Source organism: Argopecten irradians, chromosome 9, assembly GCF_041381155.1.
Source record: "Argopecten irradians isolate NY chromosome 9, Ai_NY, whole genome shotgun sequence".
In the NCBI taxonomy this organism is placed as follows: domain Eukaryota; kingdom Metazoa; phylum Mollusca; class Bivalvia; order Pectinida; family Pectinidae; genus Argopecten; species Argopecten irradians.
The window spans coordinates 8,697,701-8,717,592 of record NC_091142.1 but is presented as its reverse complement, the minus strand read 5'-3'; the positions used below and the strand labels follow the sequence as shown (position 1 = coordinate 8,717,592).

The window sequence follows — 19,892 nt, the reverse complement described above, 5'->3', positions numbered from 1 at the left end:
ATCATCATAAGTTCAACTGATAAGATTTGATAATAGCGGCACACACACGATACAAGTTCCACGACATAAAGAACCAATATGGCGCTTGGATCACCTGTTGTTGTTGTGTTGGTTGTGCTGGCTCTGTTCATGGTGAGATTCTCTTTACTAAAGTATTGCTAAATCTAAAATGCTAGTGAGTTTATGAATTTTTCGCTGGTGTTTAGAATTCGCGGATTTCCTTGGAAATACAAATAAAGAGAAAAAAAATCACCCGCGAAATTTATCAGTTATACAGTACAGGCATAATACATACACATAGCAGCTACGTTCTTAGCATTGTAACTTCGCATAGGTGTCCCAAAGAAAACAAAATTTACAATATTTACAATATATACAGTATAAGCCGTATTTACTCCAAATTGTCGGCTACATAGCCTTCGGCAAGGGAACACACTGTAGTTTACTTTTCAAGTCACCATCTTGCTACCATCTTGCTTTCGAATCACTTTATCTATCTATCTTATATTCAGCTTGACAGGTCAGAAGGATGTCACTCCCAGCTCGATTGTGGTTCCAATGAATGTTGTGTAACCAACAACCAACCGATAGGAAAACGCTTGCTGCTGATTGTACGAGGCCACTGTCAACCTTTGGGCAAAGAAGGAACACGTAAGTAGTATATACCTTTGTTGTAAAGACGTACCGTACAGCTGATTATTTTTGCGATACAAAATTTTCGCGATTTGACCTAGACACGAGAAAACAAAATTTTAGTAGTTTACAAAATTTCGCGATTTTGCAGTAAGGGTATATATTATTCATTCCTTCCTCTATTTTTTGGGATGATATTTTCGCTATTTGGACTAGAAACGAAAAAAAAATAGCGGTTTTAAAATTTCGAGATTTGACTTTAAAGGTATTTATAAAACATTCATTTCTCAATTTTTCGGGAGAACATTTTCGCCACCAAAGCGAAACCGCAAAAATATTAACCGTGCGAAAATAATCGGCTATCCGAAAATTTTCTTGTATAGTACGTAAAGAATCTCATATATCAATTATGAAATAAAGAAAATGCAAACTTGCAGACACTGAGTGATATATCAATTGTACAGATGGAAAGAGACCTATCATGCGTCTATTCTGGGAACGTAGTGTGATTCGAACATTTTCATCTTTACTAAAAAGAAAATTAAGAAAATAGATATGGTATAGTGGTAAATAAAAAACCGAAATTCGTTATTTTGAGTGTGACAGATGTAAAACACCAATTTGAAGTAAACATTTTATTGTTGGTTAAGATAAACTACATAATAATATATATTTATAAAATTTTGACCATTACAGAGAATATGGGACTCTAAACACAAGAAATGAATAATGAAAAATGAATCGTTATCAATCAGCTATTCAAATTAAACCAAGATATAAATTGATTTTCTTACAAATAACTAAATACATACTTGCTGTTTATGTTATTACATGTACATTTCCATTTGCTCGGAATTGACACTACATAACCTTGTTAAACAAAAAGGGAATTGATTATACGTATTACAATGCTCCTATAACTATCGTTGGTGTAGTGATATGGTGTGTAACACGCGTTATTAAATTTTTCTGCAATCTTATAGGGCCATAAATCCCCCAAGAAGGTAGTTTAATGCTTTTTATCCTGCTTTATAACATGATTTCATGTGATGTGTGATGTAAAATAAAAATACTTTTTAATGCTTCAACCTATATATATCATATGCAAATGAATAAAACATATTATGACCGTTTTATTCAACGACGTGTAAATTCTGCATATATTTACAGATTGTTACACCCGTTACGGCAGTGCGAGCACACCACCCCCTGATGTCGTGACATCGTGTCCTTGTGCAGGTCACCTCACGTGTAAAGGTAGTGGGCTTTACGAAGTCCCATTGGGAGAGACAGGTAAACAACATTACTGTGAAATCATTGTATTTCGTGGGGGTTTAATTTTCGTGGCTGTCGTTCTTTAACCAAGATCAATGAATGTACATCCCCACGAAACAGAAGTATGTTATCATTTTATTATGTGTTATGTCATTCGGAACAAAAATTTCATTTCGTAATTTCGAGTTTTTCAACTCCTAGGTATTCTCTACGTTTTTAAGTGCCAACAAAATTTAATATTAAAAAAGATTTCACAGTAAATAGATAAATGTTAAATAATTGACACGCATGCTATGCATTCTTTGAATTAACTATTGATTTTAAAATCTCGTGTGAGATTTTGCGGCTATTTTAAACTAATCTAATCCGAATGTCACACATGGCGTCCGTACGTCAACAATTGACTTCTTTTTCATAACCACTGGTCAGAATGAAACAAAATTCTTTGACCGGTAGCATCGTTATGGGGATGAGTATCAATATCGTACAAATGATCAGGCGGAGCCCCAGGGGTCTGAGGTGCAGGATCATAAGGGATCAATTTGACTATTTCCATACAAATGACTTCTATGAAATTTAACATAGGATATCCTCCATATTGCATTGATAGCACCCTTTGTGGGTGGAGATTCAAAATTGTACAAATGTACACTTAGGCATCTGAGGGTTGGGCCAAAAGAGGTCAATTTGAAAATGTTAATTTCTTTTTAGCCCTACCTCATCAATAGGATAATATGAGAAATTAATCTGATATCTTATAAAAAGTGCAAAAACATAATAAATCACTAATATGTCTCCTTTGTTTCTCAGGTGTCTGTACTCATCATGTTTAGGACCGACGTTGCTTAATTAATTCTGTTGTGTGGAGATCATGGATCACAATACATTATCAAAGAATATGTAGCTGTTATAGTTTTTCATCTTTTGGAAAGTCACGATATCAGACTGCATACTGCAAAACCAACTTATTTTCGCGGAGACTTAATTTCGCATTTTCGTTTTTTTGGCGACGATTGAACTTTGCGTTTCTTTGCCCCGCCGCTTATTCGCGACGATTGAATTTCGTGTTTCTTTGCAATACCGCTTAATCGCGACGATTGAATTTCGCGTTTCTTTGCATCACCGCTTATTCGCGACGATTGAATTTCGCGTTTCTTTGCATCACCGCTTACTCGCGACGATTGAATTTCGCGATTTTGACTCTCATGATTCTACTTAACTTATTTGGAACAATATCGCCGCGATATATATCGCTATGTCCTATCCCCTGCAAAATAAGCGAAAATTAACTAACCTCGGGTTATATCACTTACTCGGGTTGATAACTCACCATATCCACCTGAAAATAGGTCTATAATTGTATAATATTACTGTTTATTCGCGAAAATAAGTTGGTTTATATTTCACATCCAATTTATATACATTATGGGTGTCCGCGTATTTGCCGTTTACATTTCGTTATAAAATACTTAAAATACCAATGTAATGTAAAAATATGCGTAATTTATTACTTAATAGCAGAAACATAAAATTAGAGTGATTGACAATTCCACAATTTCTACGATCGGAAGATGTACTTTTGGATGTGCCACGGATTTTTTTAATACTTATTCTCCTTAACAATTAAAAATAAGACTATAACTTTGATATGTAATAAAAGTTTAATATCGTTTACAGATGCTGTGTGTACAATTTTTAAAAGAAAAAAATGGCTGATATATTTTTAAAAAAAAGGTGCACTTTTGAAGTATATAATTTAAAAAAAATGGTAAAAATGTTTATTTTCATGCTTGTAAAATCATATTTAAGATTGTTATTCGGAGAAATTACCATACCACAGTAAAATGTTTAAACTTTATATTTATGCAAATATTACATGTATATAATTACATGTACTTAACAGTAGTCAGGCAAGGGAAATGTCTATACACCGGAGGCCCCTCTGCGTTAGCAAAGTCAATGGACGTTTTCCAATCTCTATCTGTATGTGTTTCTGGTATTAGTTTACAGTAGTTTGTATTTAGTATAAGGCTGATTCTAAAAAAGGAAACGTATAGCTTTAATAGCAAATAATCAGAGAAAACGAATATCAAAAATATACTTTAATCATGTAATTTTCGGCACAATTTATCAAAGTACAAAATAAAATGAAACATAACTATACAAGTGAACACCTAGTGGACCAGATCAACAAGTACACATGGACTCCGCTCAGTTTGAATTTCAATAGCGCTGTCGTGTTTTGATTGAAAGGAGCTTCTCCGAACGATGGAATGGGACACGTTGTCACTGCTGAGTAGACAGCTGTTCTCCTGCAGAGCAGACGACACACCGTTTATCTCACAATACATATCGTCATCACTTTGGTAATCCACACTTTCTACACTTGATGTCACTTCCGGGTGATGTTGACCATTTACAATGATCACATTATCAGTCCTGTTACATAGTGATCCATTTTGTGGACACTTTTTGATATAATCTTCCTGTGTAAACTTGTCGTCTGTCTTAGAGACGTTATTTAAACACAAGTGATCCGTACACGTCTCTCCATTGTTCTCGGTAGATACAATATCAACATTATGTACAACTGCACATACCGAGAAGACATTCGGCGTCACCTTAGCAGGTGACAATTTGTCTTTTAAACCATCCTGAATCACATTGTCAGGTGTAATTTTCGGAAACTCATCGGGCACCTGTTCTTCGTCCACGACCGTCCTGACCTTGGTACTTGATGCTATATTTTCATCATCAGCGTTCTCGACCGTTCTGACATTGGTACTTGTCGTTATTGCACGTTTAGGAAACGGATTTCCTGTGCGTTTCCCCTCGTCAGTTTTAATTACATTAGTACTGATGACTTCTTCACTTATTGCCGAATTATCTAAATCAGACTCGGTCTCGGAGCGTACAGACACTAATCTGCATCTACGTTTAGAAGAAAGCGCAGGGGACATAATTTGACATTGAGTTTCAGCATCGACCATGTGTACCGTTTTATTTGACGCGTGAGTTTGTACAAATTCTTGATCTTTATCATTTGAGCAGTTGTTTTTAAACTTGTTAGACTTTGTCTTTGTTTTTTCATCCCTGGACTGTACTGTTCTATCCTCGGAGACACTTCTGCGCATGCTTTCTAACCTGGTGTGGTTAGTCACATACCGTGGCGGACTGGACCTCGGACTGCTGTCAAGACTCACCTGCCGACTACATGCCCTATTAGGAACCAAAGACTCGGAAGATACGGCAGTATTAACGATAATCTTAGATCGTGCCTTACGTGGTGTTCCATCTATTCGATCAGAACTGTCGTATCGAACGGTCCTCGGTGAGATGGGAGACTTCTGATTAGTACCTTTTAATCTCATGTAATTGTCTAGAGCCGGTTTGATAGAAAATCGACTCTCCTGTGGTAGTTTCATCTCACTTTTCGCGGCTTTCTTAGCGAATAATGTTCGTTTAGGCGATGGACTGATCTCTGATGACACCTGCTTCATCTCTATTTCAAGGTTGTTCTCCCTTTCCATTTTCTGTAAGTAGTTAGAATATGACGTGACGGTGTCGTACATCTGAGAGTCCATCCTATATTGGAGGGATCTGGCAGATGTGATTGTCTCGTAAGCCCCGGATCGTAGGTATGAACTAAAAGAATTAACTGTGTCGTAATTATCACCGATATCGACATTATTGAAGTTCTTATCTCCCTGTACTAAGATTACGTAGCTGGCTACATCATAGCTACAACCCCTATCTTTAATCTTCGAACTTTCTCTGTACCACTTACACGCACGGAAGAATACAAATATGACCAAGAACAGAATTGCTAATCCTGGCAAAAATGCCAAGTTGAAGTCCGAATTGGTCTCTGAGTCCGTTTGATGTTCGTTTGTGTCCGGGAAAGAACTAGGACTCTCCTTCGCAATAACGTAGTCTGAACGTAATGTCGAGATATTTGCCAAATAAGGCGTGTTTTGTCCGTCGGAAATTTCATTGCCAAAGGTTAGGGCTATATGTGGCGCGCAGGTAAAGCATACCGTCAGAGGTATAAGATAATGTAAAGCATAGAGACGCATCAGACCAATTTGTGTCTGTATTATTGATTGAACGCGTCACTAATCTCCAGGTGTAATTATTGTCTCACTGGCTGTCCTTCATCAACTGTAACTTCACACTAGATCAGATCTATTCCTCCATCTACACCTTCCTACGGCCCAGAACAAAACAGCATCTCTTCATTTTACCACGAGTTTTCTAAAACCAAATTAGAAAATAGATGATAGATGAAAAATATTTAATCTTGTATGTATTGTCTGCTGTTTCAAAATCAAAAAAACAAGAGATCCCAGAGGGATCTTGGCGCCCACCTAAGAACGATCTTTGTCTGACAAAGGAAAGAGGGATCTTTTCTCTGCTTTTCAAGCTTTTACTACATATTACTACACATGAAATTTCAGAAAGATCCTTTGACTGCTTTCTGAGATATATAACGGTAACAAACTTTAATTATCAAAATCCTTGATGGCTACCTGTCGGCCATCTTGTTCACCGATTGGTCCTAAAATGCAATATGCACAACTACACCCCTAGAAGAACCTGCACATACAATTTGAGACAGATCCCTTCAGTACATTCTTAGACATAGCGGAAAAAAACTTCAATTGTCAAAATCCAAGATGGCGTTCTGTCTAAGTTTAATTTGCATAACCAGGGACCTAGGGGAACCTGCACATGAAATTTGAGACAGATCCCTTCAGTACTTTCTAAGAAATAGTGGTAACAAGCTTCAATTATCAAAATCCAAGATGGCGTCCTGTCGGCCATCTTGTTCATCGATGGGTCTGAAAATGCAATATGCACAACTAGACCCCTAGGGGAACCTGCACATGCAATTTGATACAGATCCCTTGAGTACTTTCTGACAAATAGTGGTAACAAGCTTTAACTATCAATTTCCAAGATGGCGGCCTGTCGGCCATCTTGTTAATCAATCGGTCCCAAAATGCAATATGCACAACTAGACCCCTAGGGATACCTGCACATGCAATTTGAGACAGATCCCTTCAGTACTTTCTGAGAAATAGCTGTAACAAAGTTCAATTGTCAAAATCCAAGATGGCGGCCTGTCGGCCATCTTGTTCATCGATCGGTCCCAAAATGCAAAATGCACAACTAGGCCCCTAGGGGAACCTGCACATGCAATCTGAGACAGATCACTTCAGTACTTTCTGAGAAATAGCGGTAACAAACTTCAATTGTCAAAATCCAAGATGGCTGCCTGTCGGCCATCTTGTTAACCGATTGGTCCCAAAATGCAATATGCACAACTAGGCCCCTAGGGGAACTTACATGTGAAATTTGAGAAAGATCCCTTCAGTACATTCTGAGAAATAGCGGTAACAAACTTTAACTATCAAAATCCAAGATGGCTGCCTGGCGGCCATTTTGTTGACCGATTGGTCCCAAAATACAATATGCACAACTAGGTTCCTAGGGGAACCTGCATATGAAATTTGAGAAACATCCCTTCAGTACTTTCTGAAAAAAAAGCGGTAACAAGAATTGTTAACGGACGGACGGACGACGGACGGACGGACGGACGGACGGACGGACGGACGGACGGACGGACGGACGGACGGACGGACAGACGGACGGACGGACGGACGGACGGACGGAAGGACGGACGACGGACCACGGACAAAAAGCGATTTGAATAGCCCACCATCTGTTGATTGTCTGCTGTTTCAAAATTAAAAAAAACTATTTGGTAATAGCAAATTTAAATGGATAGGACAACAGTCTAAAATTGTATATCTCAGTGCTTTGTGTAAGAGTCATACATAATATTGATATGGGTATTTATACACAGTTCTGTCTGTAACAGTCAGACCTTATATTGATATAGGTATTTATACTCAGTTCTGTCTGTAACAGTCATACCTTATATTGATATAGGTATTTATACACAGTTCTGTCTGTAACAGTCACACCTTATATTGATATAGGTATTTATACTCAGTTCTGTCTGTAACAGTCACACCTTATATTGATATAGGTATTTATACTCAGTTCTGTCTGTAACAGTCATACCTTATATTGATATAGGTATTTATACTCAGTTCTGTCTGTCTGTAACAGTCAGACCTTATATTGATATAGGTAATTATACACAGTTCTGTCTGTAACAGTCAGACCTTATATTGATATGGGTATTTATACACAGTTCTTTCTGTAACAGTCATACCTTATATTGATATAGGTATTTATACTCAGTTCTGTCTGTAACAGTCATACCTTATATTGATATAGGTATTTATACTCAGTTCTGTCTGTAACAGTCACACCTTATATTGATATAGGTATTTATACTCAGTTCTGTCTGTAACAGTCATACCTTATATTGATATAGGTATTTATACACAGTTCTGTCTGTAACAGTCATACCTTATATTGATATAGGTATTTATACTCAGTTCTGTCTGTAACAGTCATACCTTATATTGATATAGGTATTTATACACAGTTCTGTCTGTAACAGTCATACCTTATATTGATATAGGTATTTATACACAGTTCTGTCTGTAACAGTCATACCTTATATTGATATAGGTATTTATACACAGTTCTGTCTGTAACAGTCAGACCTTATATTGATATAGGTATTTATACACAGTTCTGTCTGTAACAGTCATACCTTATATTGATATAGGTATTTATACTCAGTTCTGTCTGTAACAGTCAGACCTTATATTGATATAGGTATTTATACTCAGTTCTGTCTGTAACAGTCATACCTTATATTGATATAAATTTATACACAGTTCTGTCTGTAACAGTCATACCTTATATTGATATAGGTATTTATACTCAGTTCTGTCTGTAACAGTCATACCTTATATTGATATAGGTATTTATACTCAGTTCTGTCTGTAACAGTCAGACCTTATATTGATATAGGTATTTATACTCAGTTCTGTCTGTAACAGTCAGACCTTATATTGATATAGGTATTTATACTCAGTTCTGTCTGTAACAGTCATACCTTATATTGATATAGGTATTTATACTCAGTTCTGTCTGTAACATTGATATAGGTATCTATACACAGTTCTGTCTGTAACAGTCATACCTTATATTGATATAGGTATTATACTCAGTTCTGTCTGTAATAGTCAGACCTTATATTGATATAGGTATTTATACTCAGTTCTGTCTGTAACAGTCAGACCTTATATTGATATAGGTATTTATACACAGTTCTGTCTGTAACAGTCATACCTTATGTTGATATAGGTATTTATACTCAGTTCTGTCTGTAACAGTCATACCTTATATTGATATAGGTATTTATACTCAGTTCTGTCTGTAACAGTCAGACCTTATATTTATATAGGTATTATACTCAGTTCTGTCTGTAACAGTCAGACCTTATATTGATATAGGTATTTATACACAGTTCTGTCTGTAACAGTCATACCTTATATTGATATAGGTATTTATACACAGTTCTGTCTGTAACAGTCATACCTTATATTGATATAGGTATTTTTATACACAGTTCTGTCTGTAACAGTCAGACCTTATATTGATATAGGAATTTATACTCAGTTCTGTCTGTAACAGTCATACCTTATATTGATATAGGTATTTATACACAGTTCTGTCTGTAACAGTCATACCTTATATTGATATAGGTATTTATACTCAGTTCTGTCTGTAACAGTCAGACCTTATATTGATATAGGTATTTATACTCAGTTCTGTCTGTAACAGTCAGACCTTATATTGATATAGGTATTTATACTCAGTTCTGTCTGTAACAGTCAGACCTGATATAGGTATTTATACTCAGTTCTGTCTGTAACAGTCAGACCTGATATATGTAATATACACAGTTCTGTCTGTAACAGTCAGACCTTATATTGATATAGGTATTTATACTCAGTTCTGTCTGTAACAGTCAGACCTGATATATGTAATATACACAGTTCTGTCTGTAACAGTCAGACCTGATATATGTAATATACACAGTTCTGTCTGTAACAGTCAGACCTTATATTGATATAGGTATTTATACTCAGTTCTGTCTGTAACAGTCAGACCTTATATTGATATAGGTATTTATACTCAGTTCTGTCTGTAACAGTCATACCTTATATTGATATCGGTATTTATACACAGTTCTGTCTGTAACAGTCATACCTTATATTGATATAGGTATTTATACTCAGTTCTGTCTGTAACAGTCAGACCTGATATAGGTATTTATACTCAGTTCTGTCTGTAACAGTCAGACCTGATATATGTAATATACACAGTTCTGGATGTAACAGTCAGACCTTATATTGATATAGGTTTTTATACTCAGTTCTGTCTATAACAGTTATACCTTATATTGATATACGTATTTATACTCAGTTCTGTCTGTAACAGTCAGACCTTATATTGATATAGGTATTTATACTCAGTTCTGTCTGTAACAGTCAGACCTTATATTGATATAGGTATTTATACTCAGTTCTGTCTGTAACAGTCATACCTTATATTGATATAGGTATTTATACTTAGTTCTGTATGTAACAGTCAGACCTTATATTGATATAGGTATTTATACTCAGTTCTGTCTGTAACAGTCATACCTTATATTGATATAGGTATTTATACTCAGTTCTGTCTGTAACAGTCAGACCTTATATTGATATAGGTATTTATACTCAGTTCTGTCTGTAACAGTCATACCTTATATTGATATAGGTATTTATACTCAGTTCTGTCTGTAAGAGTCATACCTTATATTGATAAAGGTATTTATACTCAGTTCTGTCTTTGACAGATATACCTTTACAAGAAAACAGCGACATTGATGGGTAATGGAATACAGGTATTTACTGGATTAAAATGGCCACTCTTACATGGGACACAGGTAAATGTCTTCCAAATTGTGATGCTTAGTTTTCCCTCGCCAGTGTTAAGGGTATTTCTTAAAGAAACACATCTACGAAATGTAGAAGAATAACGAGACATCAATTTACTATTATTTTCCATATGAAAAATTTCTGATATCAATCATATTATAAAAAAGAATCCGAGCGCAATAACAGAAAAGTTTACCTCAGTTTCATGTTACAGATCTAGACCGGCTTTGTCCTTGATCATCAGTACAGGTACAGCGAGCAGTGTGTGCTGAAACAAAAACACAACCTTATTGATTTGGGCAAATCAGAACACAAATCACTGGTTAATCACACTAGTGCGATGAAACAATTACTGCAATACCACATCAGATTACACATCCACCGTCTCCTGGGAACACCATGGAAAACGTCGCATGGATCATCCGACACTTGGCTATAAATAGTTCTCCTTGAAAGGTGTTTCTTACACAAGGTGATTATAGCAGTGTTATAATGACTGTCGTGAACCGGTCGACCGAATCGGGATAAAAATGGGTGTTCAACCGTAAATAAACAGCATTTTATATGGGAAACTCTGTATGTGTTTTTCTAACCTGAAAGCAACCTTTTTGTAAGATATTTCAGGTGAGTTCACGAGGACAACAGGCTCAATCTTAATGCTCCTTTAGAGAATTCCAAAGAATCAGATACAAGAATCTAATATCGTTCCTTTCATACCGATGAAGAAAAGAATAAAAAAACTGCGAAACTGTATATATGGTTAAAGAAATTTACAAACCACGCGAAACTTTAATCCGTTCGTGTTGAACTTGATTATATAACTGGCGCTAGTGTATTTTGCTAGAATAACGATTTACATATAACTTTTCAACGCAAGTTTTAGTATTAACAGGACTTATTATAGATGAGTAAATGTTATTGTGACATTGTGACGTTGTACATATCTCCATTAACTGACTTAATTTGTGACAACGTCCAAAAACCTCAAACAGCAAGCTGTATCTGTCATTGAATGGAACGTCCTGAATAATGACTTATCATGCATGACACGGCGGTAATATATGGGATGTCAATTGGATGAATACCGTATAGCCAGTTATTCTCGCAGGGATGACATTTTCGCAATTTTGCGAGTGATTGCTATGATCGCAAAATATTTGTCCGTGAATTATCAATAAATAAATATCAATAAATTAGGCGGAATTTGAGTGGGTGATTGGGTGTTTGGTGTTCTAGTTCAGGACCGATTCCCGAAAATGTTGACCATGGTTATACGACATTTAGGTTGTATAATGTCTTCCTTGCATTGAGACTGATTACAGCCTCTTATTTTTCGTCCCTGACATTTAGAATAAGATGTTACTGAAGCAAGCACATTGGGTTGATAAAAAGTCGAATCGATATAGAAAGGATTTAGAAAATTACAAGCTTTTCAGACCTGACTTCGGTTGGTACAGTATGGCACAAGCGAGCACATGAATACATTACGGGTTAAATACAATAACACTATCAGTAAGTACGAGTGCACAACGAGTAAGTACGAGTGCACTACGAGTAAAACACGAGTGTACTACGAGTAAGTACGAGTGCACAACGAGTAAAACACGAGTGCGCTACGATTAAGTACGAGTGCACTATGAGTAAAACACGAGTGCGCTACGATTAAGTACGAGTGCACTACGAGTAGTGCAACGACACGAGTGCGCTACGATTAAGTACGAGTGTACTACGAGTAAAACACGAGTGTACTACGAGTAAAACACGAGTGCACTACGATTAAGTACGAGTGCACTACGAGTAAAACACGAGTGTAACACGAGTGTACTACGATTAAGTACGAGTGCACAACGAGTAAAACACGAGTGCGCTACTATTAAGTACGAGTGCACTACGAGTAAAACAGAGTATACTACGATTAAAGTACGAGTGCACTACGAGTAAAACACGAGTGCACTACGATAAAGTACGAGTGCACAACAAGTAAAACACGAGTGCACTACGATTAAGTACGAGTGTACTACGATTAAAGTACGAGTGCACTACGAGTAAAACACGTTTGCACTACGAATAAGTACCAGTGCACTACGAGTAAAACACGAGTGCACTACGAGTAAGTACGAGTGTAGAACGAATATACGTATCCGGCCTTCTATACCTTTCGGCCGGGTACGAATTGGTCCCTATGTGTCCTAGTGGATCAGTGGCTCCGAAAATCACTGGGGCACAGTTTTCTATACTTTTTGTAGGTGTCCGATTATTTTATGTGTATACAAGCATTTACACATTATTTTGTCCAAAAAAAACATAACTACCATTCTAAATATCTATCACAACGCAATTTCCAGTGAGTAGAGTCGTTGTAATATTTTTCTTGTCACGGTATAAAATCCAAAGACGTTGAATATTTGTCCAAATACGAATTTATTAAATCACTTTTCTATGAGCCGGAAGGCGATTTCCGGAGTGTCCGAAAAATCGACCCGTAGAGACTGAGCTCCAGATCCTAACTGATTACAAAATATGAGACATGGAATTAAATGTACAATTGATACAATGGATGACACCTGACATGTATATGACTCTATTGACTCTTTTGATGGATGGTCGGTACTTGGACAGGTGAGATAATTAGCTTATCTATTGTCCGAGTCGGAAGTGTCATAGTACTTGTAAGACCAGTTTGGATAATTAACTTCAAAGGATAGATGAGTTATAAAAACACAATGAATAAAATACAATTAGCCATATGTTATATATATAGTAATTAACTGAAACAGACGGAATACGAAAGTTTGCGGAAATCACAATTAAATAATACTGAATTAAAATATTAACCAATGTTCACAAAATATCTGATGTAGCATTTATAACATAAAATTATTCATGATATATCTACCGTACTGCTTACGAGAAGTTAAATTCATAATTTGTAGACTTTGCCGTATAAATTCTCTTTAGAAAGGCCTTCATATGTATATGTAAAAATTAATGTCTTGCCGAGAATTTGATATTTTTTACAGTTTAGTCTTATTGCCTAGTACATGTAGGTAAGCGATATAAAACAACTACGATAAAATGCTTGCAAACTTTTTAATAATGATTTATATAAAGACGACACAATTTTCTGTCTAAAAGTTTTTAGAGCTACAATATTGCAGCTAATGTCGCACGATCGTATGCTAACATCATTTGAGGTATACAGAATGCAGTTAAACTTCAATGTTAACATAAAAATCATTAAAATCTTAGTAATAACGTTAGATCAAATATATACGAAATGAATAACATATTTCAAGATCGGTCTTAATAAAATACCACAGATGTTTCCGGAAATAAGAAGAAGTGGGGATTTTATAGCTATTAATTGTTTTCTTTGTCTTTTGATACGATAAAATCAAACATCAAATTTTCGCAACGGATTTATTTTCTAGAATATTTCTCTCGACATCCTATAAACTCCCAAACAAACAAACTAGAATTGGACTGGATGACTGGCCGATAAAAATTCTTTGTATGTTCAGTGATTTTGTATAAAAACATGCTAGTTTAAAACATATAAATTTTGTATACTATTACTATTTGTATAACTAAGACAAATAACGTGAAAGCCGATACAATATATGTAGGTTAGTCGGTTGTTTACAAACGCCAAGGTCAAATAACTTCAAACTATAACATGCTGTTTACACATTGCAACTACGTCCCGCGTTAGCTTTACATATGCAATTACTATTTGTCGTGTGTGTAGTTATTTCCATGTTTTAAACTACCATGTAATCTCGTACCAGAGGTAATTGAAGCAGGCCAAGAGAGAGAGAGACCCTATGCTTATTTAGATGAACAACTCGTAGAAATTTCCCAGACATTGTGACAATAGACAGATCAATACCTTGACATCTGGTAGTGAAGGGAACTTCAGGGATAGACGGCGTCGGACTAAGCAAGATGGCTAAAGCTAACCTAACTCGTCGTGTCAGATGACAAGTAGGTCACAGTGAGCTAATTTTACCAGACGGCATTATCTCCTACCTGCTTAACTGAATTTTAAGTTAATTCCTTTAAGAAACACTCATTTGACTTATTAGATAACCTAACTCGTCGTGTCAGATGACATAAAAAGTAGGTCACGGTGATCTATTTTTTCCAGAGAGCCTGCATCGCTCACCTGGTTAACTACATTTTAGGTTAGTTTCATTTAAGAACCACTAATGTGGCTTATCAGCAAAACCTTTTGTGCATTTCTGAATCCCCGATCCATAACTACATTACATAGAAAATACGAGTGATTTCTTCCCATAACTTTCGTCATTAAGTCGTTCATAGCAATATGACCAAAAAGCCCCACTACTTAAGTCTCCGAGGAGGTCAGCCCAACCCTGTGTACAATACAGTCATGAAAAATCTATTCCTGAGTTCCCTTGATACGAAATGTAGAAGTAAAGGAAATACAACAACAACAATTAATATAACTAATTAAAAATCAACCGTTCATCGGGACCTTTAGCTCGCCTATTCATCATCACTAGATACATCTTTTCCACAAAAGATCTGTTCTCAAATATGTTCATTTTTTCACTTTATTTTGTCCACAAACAAAAAATCGGGCCCTTCTCTAAATTTCGTGTAATTTTAAATGATGTTGTGACTATCTTATTTTTAAATGTTTTATGAATGCACACATGAGGGCCATAAAAATCAAACGTTCCTCATTTTCTATTGTTGGCCTTTTTGGCTACACAAATGGAAATGGACAGTTATAAACCCAAATGCATGTAAATTTACAATTTTGTATTAAAGTATTTTAACTCTTAACAAAATTACAGATGATACACTTAGTTTCCATTCCCGAACTCTTTGACAATCTACCAATCACAAACACTGTAATAATCTACCAATTAGAAACTCTGTAACAGTCTACCAATCACAAACTCTTTAATAATCTACCAATCACAAACTCTTTAATAATCTACCAATCACAAACTCTTTAATAATCTACCAATAACAAACTCTGTTACATTCTACAAATCAAAAACTCTGTAACAATCTACCAATCACAAACTGTTACAATTTCTAAAAACAAACTCTGTTACAATCTTCCAATCACTATCTCTGTACAACCTATCTTAAACTCTGTAACAAGCTACCAATCCTTAAACATCTAACAGCTAAACAGTTATACGTGATCACCACTTCCAGTGTCTAAAACTTGTGGTTTGATCGCAGTAAGATCAACAGTATATTGAACACTAAATGATAACTATCAGTTTCGTTTTATTACTAAAGACATGGCGATTGTAATAGTATGTAATATAACTTATATCCCTTACACGATACGAACTGCGTCGCCAACATTGTTCTTAGCGAACATTATCTGAGGTCACTTGTAGTCATTTTAAAGACGTTTAAATCATTTGATAGCTTATTTTAATTTTGTTTTTAACATCTTGAAATATAGGTTATAATATACATATACAATTAAAATAAATTATTGTCCTAAGGAAAGCGCTCCCAAAAAATGATGTCTTTTTGTATTTTTTTTTTTTATATCTGTTCGCTCGATTTGGATTTAAACCTTTTTGACTATATGTACATATATTTGATACATGTTACTTGTAAGTATATACATGTATTTCCTGCAAAATAAGGACGTCTCTCTTACGTAACCTCTACGGAACTGTCATCGACATTAATCTTCCGCGTTTGTATTGACTGCATAATATCATAGAATATATATATATATAATCCAATTAATAAGTTGATGGTGAAGTGACTTTTTGTCATGCAGGTCTTTTTAGACTGCGTTCATGTCGGCTTATCTGTATAATTAAAAAGGTTTATTCAGAAATTCACTGAAATCGATCATGCATTCATCGAAAAAAATGTCCCGATTAATTGAAGTAGGGGCCTAAATGAGAAGTGGCAACTTTAAATTAAACAATTTTATTTCGTCTTCCCACTGCAGTAGATAGCACACAGATTAAGGAAGAGATTAAGTGGGAGAGATGATTATGTTATATACCGATTACGTTCTATTGACAGAGTAACCGTTAACTATACTTATATCTGTAACTGTGTATAATTAAAATAATCCTTTGAGAGTTAAGCTGGCGTAATCGCGCTCCTAATCCGACTTAAGAGTTTATACAGTCACCTGAGTGTATTGTCATCATTTCAATACTATTGATTTAGTATTACGATCTGTTTGACGTTTTGGCATTTTATTAGAAAATAAACCTCGTTTATCATAAAAAGTCCGAACATGCCTCTTTATAATGATAAAACATTCATAGTATTGTGAATTTTTACGCGTCTACTTGTCCACCCTAAACCACCCCTACTGGGGTATGACTGTTCATGTTCACGAAGGCGGACAATTTATACAACAAACCAGCTCAAATTTCTGCCACACTGTCGAAGTAGGTCACCATAATAAAGTCGTCACTTGTTTCCTTGATTCCACGATAATTTACAAACACTTTACAACAATTATAAGTCTGCATTATTACCATGAAATCATTACTTTAAAACTTCACACAGTCACTGGAGGGGATACTGTTGATGTGTCTCGTGTATAAAGTCAATAACAGAATGCACAGATTTTTCTTAGGATACATTTAGATTTCTTATGATTTATTTAGATTTCTTAAGATTATTTTAGATTTCTTACTATTCATTAAGTTTTCTTAAGATTCATTTAGATTTCTTAATGATTCATTTTTAGAAACCATATCACTATATGTACAACCGCTTCAGTATCGAGTCCTACACACAAACTGCACTAAGTCAAACACCATACATGTAGGTCGTATTCCCATGTACATAAAGTCACATACAAATTAAAACCACGTGTGCTGGTACACGCTATCTTGCTAGTTTGAATAATATTCTCCTGAATTCACCGATAAAAAGTTTAAAAGCGTTATTTTATACTTACCTCGTGCTACTGTATATAAGTATGATCCCAGAATAGTCACACTACACACATCTAGTCAGTGTCCACGAATTTCACTTTATCATTGAAGGAAACAAACCTGATTTAGTGCGAACACCATGTGCTCACTGTATAATGGCCAGTCGGCTTAATAATCCGGAAAAGTACAATTCAAAAAGTAAACACGAGTTTCAGTTTACAATAGACGCGTTACGGAATATAAACTGGCGTCGTGGGTTTTTAAAACAGGACGTGGCTGATAATGAACGTATTGTCACTAAATGACAAACCTAGACCTTGGGGGCTGATTAATTTCTACTTCATTTCAGATTGAACACTTTCAAAAAGATTCTATAATGTTATTTATTTATACAATGCTTCAAAGCATTTTTTTTTAATCCTGAAGCATATCTTTAATGGGTACATTTAGTTAACCTTCGTGTCATTCTAATTCGATAATAAAACTGGTATCAAGGCGAAAGTATGCATGTAATAACACAGATTGGCCCACGGAAAGCATTGATGAAGGTGTATAACTTGGTGTTTATCAACACCAATGAAATTTTCAAAACATACAGTAAATCGAACAAGGAAAATGATAGGTAAATAAAATGTAATTTGCCCATATTAACATCCCTTATATATTGAAGCCTGGCTGTGATATGGTTTATAAGAATAAAAAAACACCAAAGTAAATATTACTACTCACCACCTGCTGTAATACACTGGGTATGCGAACATATGTGTATGATACTAATACACAGGCTGTCAAGCGCCTCATCCGAACCTACATAAGTAAAACAGTCAGCTGTAATCCTGTCACAACAGGGGGTGGACCTAAGGCGATGGTGGTATGGCGAGTCACAACCACAGACGGACTTTCTAGTGACAATGGATGGAGAAATTATAGTATCAATTTTATTAATATTAACGGAATCTTGAAATAAACTTAATGAAATCGTGGCAGTTTTTTACGGCATACTGAAATAAAGATTATGGAGACATTGACTTTACTATGGCCCATAGGTTCTTGCATATTACAATGTATCACTCAATATAACGTTAATGAGCTGCCAGTTACATTTGGTAAAGGCCAGTAACCTGCTAGATATGCATACATTTTTCTGATTCATAAATCAACAATAATTTTGACATCGATACAGTAAACAAAAGTCAAAAATACGCCTAGAATACGAGATTATATATTCCGATAAGATCATTTTATTAATCAACATCAGAAAAGGTATGCTAATTTTTGAAATAACATCAGGAATACTTACTTTCAAGAGCGGCCTATTTTTAAAGCCGACATATTTTCAAGATACATTTGAAAAGAAATACAAGACTTACTTTCGAGATCTTGAGCCTTATTATCGAGATTTTAGTGTATTTATTTGGTGCACGTGACGGTTCTCCACGTGCACCAAACAGCTCGAGACCTTTCCGTACGAGGTGTGATAATGATTGATAAGTCCAAACGATGACAATTGTTTCTTTTGTTTTACAGCCGTACACCGAGAATTTGTTCAGATAGTTTTCATCGCTATTTCGCCTTAGTGATCCATTTTAAACAAATCACCATTCTGCAGTACATGTTTTGTTTTTATGATTGATTCCTAATACATGTTTCGTTATCTGCAATCACGGTCTCGAACCTCAAGTGCTTTTACGACAAAGGGTAGTTTGAACCCTGGCCAATTTGTAACATAAACTTATAAGATAACGCAGGTGTATCTACTGATAGATTTCTAACTAATCGATCTCAGTCTGACAGAAACACAACAGTGCTTACAGACAAAGTTGACGATAATCAGAATTAATAGCAAATAGCAAACAAGTGAAGGCCAAATCGATGACCAACACCAACCACTAACGTAATTCTATAGTAATGCAGGTAATTAGCTGCTTAACCTAAATAACTTTTTCCCTCCCAATAATTCCTTCAAAGTGTTTGTGTGTATACGGAATGCCGACTTGCTGAATGTCGATTACATCAGACGACGATGAACTTTTAGTCTAGGTAAATATCACATTACAACGAGTTGCAGAAAGAATTGTTCGGTAAGCACAGTATATGACTGCATTGTACTAACATTTCACCAACACCGTTCTGTTTTTGTACTTTTACTTTTTTACTT

General features: G+C 35.4%; 2 protein-coding genes across 4 annotated transcripts; one reads left to right on the top strand and one right to left on the bottom strand.

Annotated features, from left to right (window-relative positions):
• On the top strand, positions 1–2,807 carry LOC138330814 (prokineticin Bo8-like). Its single transcript, XM_069278329.1, has 4 exons — positions 1–132; positions 513–651; positions 1,804–1,926; positions 2,719–2,807. The coding sequence occupies exons 1-4, from the start codon at positions 79–81 to the stop codon at positions 2,739–2,741; spliced, it is 339 nt and encodes a 112-aa protein (XP_069134430.1). The 5' UTR covers positions 1–78; the 3' UTR covers positions 2,742–2,807.
• Positions 2,808–3,997: 1,190 nt separating this feature from the next.
• LOC138331332 (uncharacterized) lies at positions 3,998–18,712 on the bottom strand. Of its 3 annotated transcripts, none has more exons than XM_069278874.1 (3): positions 18,464–18,712; positions 11,020–11,091; positions 3,998–6,162 (listed from the first exon to the last, which is right to left on the bottom strand). In XM_069278874.1, exon 3 carries the CDS (start codon positions 5,982–5,984, stop codon positions 4,083–4,085), a length of 1,902 nt encoding a protein of 633 aa, XP_069134975.1. In that variant the 5' UTR covers positions 5,985–6,162; positions 11,020–11,091; positions 18,464–18,712; the 3' UTR covers positions 3,998–4,082. The 3 variants fall into 3 exon arrangements, with proteins under 3 accessions (XP_069134975.1, XP_069134973.1, XP_069134974.1); XM_069278872.1 differs by lacking the exon at positions 18,464–18,712 and adding an exon at positions 17,758–17,986; XM_069278873.1 differs by lacking the exon at positions 18,464–18,712 and adding an exon at positions 11,185–11,789.
• Between the last annotated feature and the right edge of the window lie 1,180 nt (positions 18,713–19,892).